We start from the raw sequence: 10,783 nt of genomic DNA on the forward strand, positions 1-10,783 counted from the left end.
AATACAAGATCTAAGTACTTCTACCTCTTTGTATTATTATTCAGGCACTGTTGGGTCAGTAAAATAGATTTTCAAAATGTGGTCTTATCAAATCATCATTATTATTACTATTATTATTATTATTATGAGACATCCCCTATGCTTTTAATTATTTAGATATATAAATGTTTCACTAATATAAAACTCACTGTTGTGCAGGCTTATATATCAGTTATTCATTTGTATTATTTATTTATTTATCTGACTGTTTTTCACATTAACATGTTTTCTGCCTGGAAACAAGCCTCTGATCCAGACATGTTCAAAGCTGAGGGTGTTTGTGTGTCATCAGTTTTATACAATGCGACATAATAACCAGACTGATGATTTATATGTATTATAAAACTACATATTTAGCACACAGCAGTGAATAAACCAGTGCAGAGTGAGGACAACCCTGCTGCTGATGGAGGCAGTCAGGGGAGTTTCCCTGTTGACAGCAGCAGACCTCACACACACACACATACACACACACACACTACGCTAGCCGACCAGCTAGCTAGCTAGCTCCACAACACTAACTGGTCACCGTCAAAAACCAAGCCAGCCACCCGTTGTCTTCAGATATCCACCATGGATTTGAATAACATCCTCTCGCAGCTTGACACTGCCAACGAGGAGGACATCGACACGCTGCTGCAGCAGTATAATCGAGAGGTGAGTCGCGGCGCTGCTCGTTTTCACGTCAACCAAAACAAACGGCGCTGCTAACGTTAGCTAGCGAGCTACACGGCTAGCTTTGAGTTTGCTAAGCGTCCCGCTGACCAGCTAGGCTAAGATGTTAGCGCTGTCATATGATATCCTGTGTTGCATTGTTCAAGCATATCGCACCAAACCTTTAAATGAGGCAAACAGGACTTTGATATGTTGTTTACAGCGATGCTAACGCTGCCTGCTCACGTATCATGTTAGCTACTGCAATATTAGCAATATTAGCTAACTTTGTGAGCGTTTTGTGGGAAATATGTTGCCATTAAACCTATTTCCTCTTTAAAAGGGGGGCTGGGGTTGACTTGTAATAAAGTGTGTTTGTGTGTGACGTGTCAGACTGAGTTGTTTGGTGTCCACAATGAGCATCTTCTGTGTTTCAGAACAGTCACACCTTCGCTTTTGAACAAAAAGAAGAAGCCCTGCGGAGTGTAAGTGCCGACTATCTGAGTATTTGTTCATTAGATGATCCAGGCAGCTCAGCAGAGTAATAATCTGTCATGTTTCCTCCCTGTGTCATTTCAGAAACTGTGTCAGAGTGTGCTGACAGTGCTCGGGAGGCAGGTGCTGCCCAGCTGTCAGAAGACATGTCTGGAGACACTCCGCATCCTGTCCAGAGACAAGCGTGTCCTCGCACCTGTGGCCACCAGGGAGGGCATGATGATCCTGGGACGGATGGCGAGGCTGCGTGCTGGAGAGGAAGGAGGCGATGAGGAGAAAAGCTCTCAGGAAGACGCCCTGTCAGAGGAGGAGGAGAGGGTGGTGGTGGAGGCCTTGAAGTGCCTGTGCAACGTGGTGTACAACAGTCCTGCAGCCCAGCAGGTGAGTGTGGATGTGCAGCTGGCTCACGGCCTGTGTGCCAGCCTGCGTACGGCCCGCTCGTGGCGCCACGAGGTGGGCTTGTTCTCGCTGCGCCTCCTCTTCCTGCTGTCGGCCCTGAGACCTGATCTGAGAGGGGTGCTGAGGAGAGAGTGGCACGCTGTGAGACTGCTGTCGGAGGTGCTGGAGCACACCCTGGACGTGCGCTGGGTCGGTCCATATGAAGCCGCCCGTCCAGATTCACAGGCCCTGCCCATGCCTGCGGAGGACAATGAGCGAGCGATGGAGGCGCTCAAAGCCTCATTCAACCTCACGCTGTCTTACACGGGTGGTGAGGTGAGTGTGTAAATGTGTGCACACGAGTTAAAGGTGCATGGAGGGGTTCAGAATAGGTCGGGATGTTTTTCAGGGATCTGCTCAAGTCACAGATTAGACCGACCCGTCCCACAACGATCACACATTTGATCCCCACAACAGCCAAATTATATCTGTCACAAACCACTTCTGCTGATTATGTCAAACTATGTACTGTCAGGAAGAGAAATACACATTAAACACATCAATACACACTGATAGGAACACAAATGTAGAGTTTAAAGGCCGACTCCTCCAGTTTTACACATCAAGGTGTGTTTACAGGTCTCCACAGGGGATTTACTACCTCATATGTAGGGAAAAAAAGTACTAAAAAGCTTTTTGTGGCTCCAGAGGAAGCTGCACGTAATCTGATAAATTGCCTCCAGTGATGTCACTCAGTGGCCATGTTGCATTGTGGGTAATAAAGACACCAGGTGTAGAAACACAGAGTAACGAAGGGGATGTCTCTGGATCGATTGTGAGCATTTGTATTTAAACTGTCCATAATGAGTTCAACAGTGTTAAAGGAGCGCAAAGATAGACCAGTGGACTACATTACCCAGGATGCAATTCAGTCACTTAATGACATCACTGGTGGCGATTTTCAATTTATACCTTAGGACCATTAAGTCTGTATGATCTTTGATTGTGATTGTTGTTCATGATGCATTTATCATGTAATAGTTTGTAGCTGATTTGTGCAAAGACTTCATCTCGTCTAAGAACGTATTTCAAACATTCCCCATTTCCACAAGGAGGCACATGATGGCATCTAACAAACTGTAAGTCTGAATGACACCAGATTTAGCTCTTAGGTTGGTGTTTGATCCTTCACTAAAAGCTTTTTTTTTTGCTCCCTCAGTCTTGTGCTGTAGAGGTTTTTGAGGAAGCTTTTTGCAGTCAAGCCTTCGCCTCAGCGCTCCCGTCCTTGTAGCTAAAGTATTTTTTGCCTCTTTGCTTTCAACAATGAAACGTCTGCTTGGAGGTCATGTTTCTGTGCGTCCTTGATTCGACAGGAGGACGACCACCAGTTCAGACTCATCGCTGCCATCCTGCGTCATCTGTTGATGCTGAAGACTGAGACGGAGGAGAAAACAGAGGAAGCACACAGGTGGGAAGACCGTTTCCTCACCAGTATTACCCATGATGCTCCTGTGTTTCATAGCTCACAGTGTGTAAACGTGTGTACTAGTATTACTACTTTAACTCGAATGCTGCTTCAGTTGAAACTGATTTGCATAGAAAAGCCCACAGAGCGACAGAGTGCCTCCACCACTCAGAGGACTAACTTGTATCTTTGTCCTCTGCTGTGATTTGCATGTGAGCACCTCCTCTGGCTTTAAGTGTCCACCGAGGAGCTGTGAGTGAGCGAGGGGCTCGCTGCAAATTAGGACTGATAGGTCCGATAGCAGACCGCCGTGTCGTGGGAAAAACCCGAACCGACATGTGACTTCGGTGCCCTGTTGGGTGTCTCATCCTTTAAATTGCTCTTAGCTGTCGTAATAGTGCGGCAGCATCTTCTTCTCATGGTAATTTATGCAGGAATGCCAAGAATCCGTGGCCGTAGACTGAAATTTAAACAGCGTCGTGTAAAAGTGACTGATGTTTCTCTTGACCTGTCGAGTCGGTGGCTGGACCTGGTCATGGGAGTCTGGCCCAGTGACCAACATCACATTGTTTCAGTTTGTTTGAATGTGACTGAACTGGTGTGAATGGAAGAGGAGACTGTGAACAAGTTGTTTTAATTTAGAAAACACAATTACACGTCGTTTTTATAAGAAAATTTCCAGATTTAAGCAGATTTAAAGTGCTTAATGTCCATATTGGAAAGATTTATGTCTGAAAAAGTATATATATAAAGTATATATATATTGTCTGCAGCCATGCCGTCAACCTGCTGAACAACCTGCCTGCGTCCTGCCTGGATGTGCTCATCGATCTGCCTGTCCAGGGAGGACAAGAGAAGTATGGTGGAAAAAACATGGATGCAATCCAGGTGTTACTAGACTTCATGGAGAAAAGGATCGACAAGGTAAAATTCATCCTCTGCTGCGAATACAGAGAGAGAACTGGCAGCATTGTTTACACATTGGAAATTACTGATCACTTGATGCTTACGACGACTTCACACAAAGCTAAAGTCATTCAGTGTCTCAGCTACTCGTCCCGTCTTGACCTCAGTGTCCTTTATATTACCCACTCCTGGTTACAATCTATCCGCTGTTCCAGCTTGTGAAGTGTCTGTGGTTTGTGTCACTCCAAGCAGGGCTCCAACTACAAAGAGGGTTTGACTCCGGTGCTCAGCCTCCTGACTGAAGGATCCAGACAGCACAGGGAGATCCGTAGATACATCAAAGCTCAGGTACAGAAGCTGCCTGCAGGTTTAGATCTAAAAAAATAAATAAATAATAAACAGTAATCTGAATGATTTGTAATCTCTGCATCTCCAGGTACTTCCCCCACTGAAAGATGTGAAGATCAGGCCAGAGATCGGCACCACCATCAGAAACAAACTGGTTCGCCTCATGACACATGTTGACATGGGCGTGAAGCAGACGGCTGCAGAGTTTCTCTTCGTCCTCTGTAAAGAAAGCGGTGAGCAGGACAGGGGGGAGAATACAAGAACGAGTGAGCAACTGTAATTACAGCATAACTTATTGTCACCCCTTGTGTGTCCGGGGCGTCGTCCTGTAGTAGACAACCTGTTGAAGTACACAGGATATGGAAACGCAGCAGGACTCCTGGTGGCTCGAGGACTTCTGGCGGGAGGCAGAGGAGAGACTCAGTACTCCGAGGATGAAGACTCAGACACGGAGGAATATAAATCTGCAAAGCCCTTGTGAGTGCTCTGCAATGTGATGTCAACATTAATGTGCATGCATCGGTAACGTGTGAATTAACCGTGCTCGTCTCTTTGTTTCAGCATCAACCCCATCACCGGGCACGTGGAGGAGCCGCTGCCAAACCCCATCGAAGAGATGACGGAGGAGCAGAAGGAGTATGAAGCCCAGGAACTCGTCAATATGTTTGACAAGTTGTCGAGGTAAATAAACTTAACAAGAAAAGACTCGGAGAGCACGAAAAGTATTTTAATTAGCTCTCTACTGTTTACTACGGTACAGAGGTGACAAGAAAAGAGAGTAAGAGGAGGGAGAAGAGGAACAAAGGCCTCCAGCTGGACTCTAACCGGGGATGTTTTACATCATAGTCAGCGTCTTAAACCTGGAATATAATCTTTCTTATCACATTTTCATTCATGTATAGTCAGCTGAAAGAGCTGTTGTGTTTTCAATGAGCTTTTCATATGTACAGAGGCAGCCGGTCCTCTTCCAAGCAGTCTGCTGTCTTATACCGGCATGTTTCTACAGGAGCCCAGAGCAGACAAGCCAAACACCGGCTCTGCAGAGGGCCGCTCATGTAGGGGAGGGTGAGGAAAGGGGTGTTTAACTGCAAGATTTTTTATTTTATTTATTAATACAGTTTAGAGACATAGGACATTAATAACATTTCTGTAAATGTGCCGGTTTAGCTATCCTGGCCATGTGTAATGACAACTACAATAAAACAGAGCAGCAATACTGTACATTTAGCAAACAATAATAAATAATAATAAAAAGTGGATCTTCTGACTCTTCCAGTGGTGAAAAAACACCTGAAGTGCAAATACAGCCTGCCAGTGCAAGTCCAAGTGTTTGTTGAGATGTACCTGGTGATAGGAGACGCCTGTGGTTTATCCTCTTCACCTTTCTGCCCGACTTTCCACCAGATTTCATTAAAATCTGCTGACAGGTCTTTGGAGATGTTTGGCACTGTATGTAACAGTGTCTGGCATCCTGTATATAATGGAAAAGTCAATAGAGAGACTGAAAAGAAAAATGTTTTCAGAAGGAAACAAACAAGACAAACAAAAGATGCCTCAAAAGTTCGAGACAAATAATGAATTGTGCTCCTCTAAGATGATGAACTTCTTCTGTCGCTTCCCTGCTCAAATTATTCATATTCTTTATTGTTTCCTCTGCAAAGAGCCCTGTTGTATTTGTGTTGACCTTTTTCCCCGGCGAGCAGAGGCTAACATTAGTCAAGTTTGTACAAAGGTAACGGTGAGCTCGCTCCCTGCCAACCCGCTCATCAAAGGAAGAATCTCTTGCCGTTAGCCTCTGGCTTCAATTAGGGCCGGGTCTTCCAGCACGCCGCAGCATTCAGCCTCGGCAAAGGGAGGCCGCCGGCACGCCACTGCACCATCATTACCAGCGCTCCGTTAATTATCACCTAATTGGCACACACAGCCGGCTTGCCTTTATGTGCCGCATTCAGTTTTAATAACTCGTGTGTCCTGACTTTATTCTTCTCATTCTGAGGAGTCGGTCATCGCCCAGACAGAGAGTGGACTGAGACAGAAGGAAGAGGTAGACAAAGCAATTTGGGGTGGAACGTGGACGAAGAGGAAGAGACACGGTTGAACAAATGTGCAGACGTAAGAAAGCTGACCTCGTCATTGTTGAGCCAAAGAGGGGGTTGAGCTGTAATGAGGCACGTGCGGCCCAGAAGAGGAAGATTCCTTTCCGAGGCTGCACCCTCTTTCTTCTCTTCCTCGGCAAAGGAGATGCGGTGACGACGGAGAGGTGCTTCCTCATTGCGGCCTCTAAGGAGATCGGTCAGAGCCCTGCAAGAATGTGCTACCCTAACTGCTTAACTGGTCCTCCAATTAGCACATATTTTGCATCCCCACCCACCTCCAGCCCCTCTTACATGCGCCAGACTCTCGGTCCTCTGTCAACACTGAGGAGGAGAGGAGGGCTTCTTTCATCTCGCTCTAATTAGGAGAGTTGATGTTCGATATTTTTTTTGTTTTTGTCTTGTTTGCACCTGCTGGCTTTGACCAGTGCTGCGAGGCTGTGGACCGGGGGTGCCTCTCTGCAGGCTTAAGATATTTTCAGATTTAGCCACATCATAGCTCTCCCTCTATCTCCGTTTAAGGGAACTTAACCTGTAGATTTCCCAGGCTAAGTTCAAATTAATTGCAGGAATCAGCAGGAATTACAAGGGCGTTTATATCTGAATCTCTTTCAAATGAATGCAAATGGGTCCTTTTTAAATCTTTGATGGATAATTCTCTGATAAATCATCTTAGAGGGAGTGGTGACACACAGTGCAGGTATAATTGGATTAGGATGAAGGGGCAGCCGTGGCTTTGAGGAGATTAGTGTGAGCGCTGATCCTGTAATTAAACTGCCACAGAAGAGGAGGGGAGGAGGGCAGGGAGGATGGCCAGACAGGGCCGAGTGTCCATGAAGGGGGGGAAGGGGGTTGTTGAGTGAGGGTCCTCAAGCTTTTGGATGTAAGAGAGTAAAGATGTACAAGTGAAAGCCTTCATAAGAGTGTCCGTGGATACAAAGGGTCCTGAGCAGAGTTGGTTTTGTAACGTATAACGTCTGTTTACTTTGAAAGTATCCATAAAGACAGTCATGTCCATCTTCTACTTGTACAACGAAGTGTGACGTATGTCCATTTAACAAGCTGCACGTCTGTTTACTTCCTGTCAGCTCTACAGTTACATTCCTTATGCTGTCCACCTCAGTGATCACAACGCTTTTTCCTCCTCCTGTCACTGTTAGCTTTTGACAATCACCTCACTAGCCAGTCAGGTAGCCAATGTGTCGCTTTCGCAAGACAGTGCAAGTCGGTCACATTTTATTTTTGGCAGCTCTTCAAGGCACAGAGTAATTAAAGTTACTGTCACTGTCTTGAGAAAGCGAGTAGTAAAGCTCCGACCTCATTGCTCATGAACTTGATGATGCTTTTCTTCAGTTTCGTTGCCAGCTAGGCTAGCTAACTGGCTAACCTTGCTTGTGAGGTGATTATCAAAATGATCCAAAATGCAAAAAGCACTATCTACCAAAATAAATGGTCAATGTGTGAACAAAGCTAACCGTGAAGGTGAAGTTACTAACTTAAGGATGAAAATGCAGTGTGATCACTAAGGTTGGAGGTGAAGGTTACCGTAGAGTTGACGGACGTACATTACGTCCTCTGTAACAATCTCTGCCGTTCTTCTTTTTGTGTCTATAGGCAGAATGTGATCCGGCCAATGGGGGTCAGGCCCGATGGGACGTTAGCGCCTCTTGAGGAAACTCTCTGCGATCCACACGAGGACAACTCAGGATCCGATTCTGACTAGTGCACTCCACATCTAGGCCACACGGTCCAGGCTACGCTAGCCGGGGCCCAACACATCTAAAGCTGTGTCCCATTTCAAGGCGTGGATCCTTTTTGAAGGGTGGTGCTCATGAAGGGGCAAGGCTGAACCTCTGAACCCCCTGAAGAGCCACATGCTGTGCTGATATCTCCCAATAAATCACTCTGTTAACTTAAGTGGTTTGGCAGATATCAGCACAGTGTGTGGATTTTAGACTACTGATCACTGAAACTAATGGTGGAATCAAGGCTGTAGATACCAGAGTTCATATTACAAGTCTTAATATTTCAAACAGTGCATCAAGTTAAAGGAAAAATGTGTCCATATAACATCTATTTATCTGTACGCCTATGTTGGCCACCATTATTCACACCTCGTCCAGTTTAAGTCATATTTAATCGTGACCGATGACGACTAGAAATCTGGTCAATGTGACAAGTTGACAAGAATCACCTGAACACATCATGCAACAATTAACCGGTGTGCAAAGGGAACGCAGCGTTGTGTTGAATTCAGTGTAGATATGTGACTTCTGATGATCCAGCCCCGAACTGGGACACAGCTCAACATGTCAGAGGAAACTCTGTAGGACCCGCCGCAGCTGTGAGCCGCTCTCCAACGTAGAAGTGGACCTACGTGTGGCATAAAGACTTTGCAGCGACATCAAAATGCATTGGAGGGAGAGGCCTCCGTGGTTGCTGTTGCACCTTTATCATTTATTTTATTGCTCCCTATGTTGAGAAAATAGAGGTAATAATATAATTTTTTTTGCTTGATCTTGTGTATCTCACTGAAAGAGCTGTTGCTATGTTGAAAGTGTAATATGGTCTGAATAATCATTCCTTCACCGGTGCTTTTTGATTTTCACTTTCTTTTTTAAGTTTCTCTCTCTTATTTTCTTCTGCTACCTTATGATTTTGTCCACTCGTTGTGTTTCTAGATGATTCAAGTGCACATTATATACAAGCACATTTAAAAACTGTTAGCCGGACCACAGACAGGATTGATGTATATTTAAAACAAAACAAAAAAAAATCAGGCAGTGTCAGTGTGGATAGTTTTAACTTGCAGCTCACAGTGCCTGACATCAGACTGAATCTTACACTTTCCATCAGTCAACTCGGAGGAGTGGAGGGACTAAAAGCTGTGGACGCAGGCAAACTGAGTCTATGTGTTTGTGTAATTATCACAAATGTTGCACACCAAGTTAATACCAGAGGAAACTTTCTGAATTCAGGGTTTGTCGGCTTAACTGTTTAGGCCAAGAACGTCTTTTCATTCAAAATCATGACATTAGATGGAAAAGATGCAAACATTTTATCCTGTGCTGGATGATCGTACAACCAGATTGTTTTCTGCCTCTTGACAAAGAAATGTGTAAAAACTGCGACGATTGTTTTCAAATCCATGTTACTTTTTTTGCCAAATCTGCATGACGTTAAATCAGTTGTCAGTGCTGTGATTTTTCTTTTTTTTTTCTTTTCTGGATTGATTTTTTTTGCTAATTTTTATATAAATCTACAAGTTTAGTGTATGTATAAACTGAATAATATTTCTTTATGTTGGTACAATTAAATCTATTGTAAAAGCTGCCACTTCTGACATCAGCTGCATGGTTTTATATACGACTTCACAACTAGATTCGGCCCAACAGGTCTGAAACCCTCCTCTGGATTCATTTGTTGTGATAAATCCAGACAAAGTGCTTTAACCAGAGAACGTGTGTCATCATTACAGGAACTGGTGGAACGTCACTTAATAGTTAAACAGTGAATAATCATGAGCACACTTTTCTCCTGACCTGTGAATCATCACTACTGCCTGGCTCACACACACAAGAATAAAGAGTATGTAAATGATCTGGACTTGGCCTCACACAGGTACAAAAGAGGTGACTCAACACCGAGTCGCATCCTGAATCATGTAACGGTTGTTTTGTTTTTTTAACAGAGCCATGAAAGGACGGATTTACAGATGTGTCACAAATGAAAGGGAAAAGCAACATTAAAAAGGGGCACTATGTATTTCTGGAGAAGAAATTCAAACTCAGAATTTTAACTTTAAACTTGGAAATGTTTATTTTTTTCTATAACTGTTTATACAGTCATGACAACAAAGAATTTGTTTATTAAGTCAATGAAGAAATTTCTCTTCTGATTAAAACTTCTTCTCCAAAACTACATAATGCACCTTTAATTGTCTTAGTGAGGTGCCGGCAAAGTTTCATAAGATGCTTGTAAACATTCAGTGACTGTTAAAGTGCACTATGAATTTCTTTCGTACCAATTTTCGTTAATTACTTCCATTTTCAGATGGAAAACATGCGCTTTTTGTTCCTTCCTACTATAACTCAAGTAACGAGCCTGTGTTTTGCTCAATTGTTTACAAATAAATATAAACATATAGCGTTAAATCTCATGTCAGCGCCTGCGTAGTGCACCTCTAATAATGTTTTTCCCTTTAATTTGTTGCACATCTTTGGATTTTACTTCTTCTGGGCTCTTGTTCCTCCACAACCATAGTGGTATAAATCCAAATTGCATGTTGAATGAAGATGCTCTTTTCTTTACACACTGTAAATAGCATCACACTTACTTTATGTAGTGAGGCTTCCACTGAAATGTTAATAAACTGGAGAGTAAGCATAGTTGTCATTTTTGGAGC

The 10,783-nt window shown here is 44.0% G+C and overlaps 1 protein-coding gene across 3 annotated transcripts; it reads left to right on the forward strand.

Moving 5' to 3' along the window:
* The first annotated feature begins 448 nt into the window (after window positions 1-448).
* Window positions 449-10,762, forward strand: ric8b (RIC8 guanine nucleotide exchange factor B). 3 transcript variants are annotated; one of them, XM_084365406.1, is made up of 10 exons: window positions 449-696; window positions 1,131-1,178; window positions 1,273-1,902; window positions 2,940-3,034; window positions 3,805-3,955; window positions 4,187-4,285; window positions 4,374-4,518; window positions 4,621-4,762; window positions 4,847-4,966; window positions 7,993-10,762. In XM_084365406.1, the coding sequence occupies exons 1-10, from the start codon at window positions 613-615 to the stop codon at window positions 8,099-8,101; spliced, it is 1,623 nt and encodes a 540-aa protein (XP_084221532.1). In that variant the 5' UTR covers window positions 449-612; the 3' UTR covers window positions 8,102-10,762. The 3 variants fall into 3 exon arrangements, with proteins under 3 accessions (XP_084221532.1, XP_084221530.1, XP_084221531.1); XM_084365404.1 differs by having other exon boundaries at window positions 450-696; window positions 4,618-4,762; XM_084365405.1 differs by having other exon boundaries at window positions 450-696; window positions 4,190-4,285; window positions 4,618-4,762.
* The last annotated feature ends 21 nt before the right edge of the window (window positions 10,763-10,783 follow it).

Source organism: Pagrus pagrus (assembly GCF_965226575.1).
Source record: "Pagrus pagrus genome assembly, chromosome: 10".
Lineage (NCBI taxonomy): Eukaryota > Metazoa > Chordata > Actinopteri > Spariformes > Sparidae > Pagrus > Pagrus pagrus.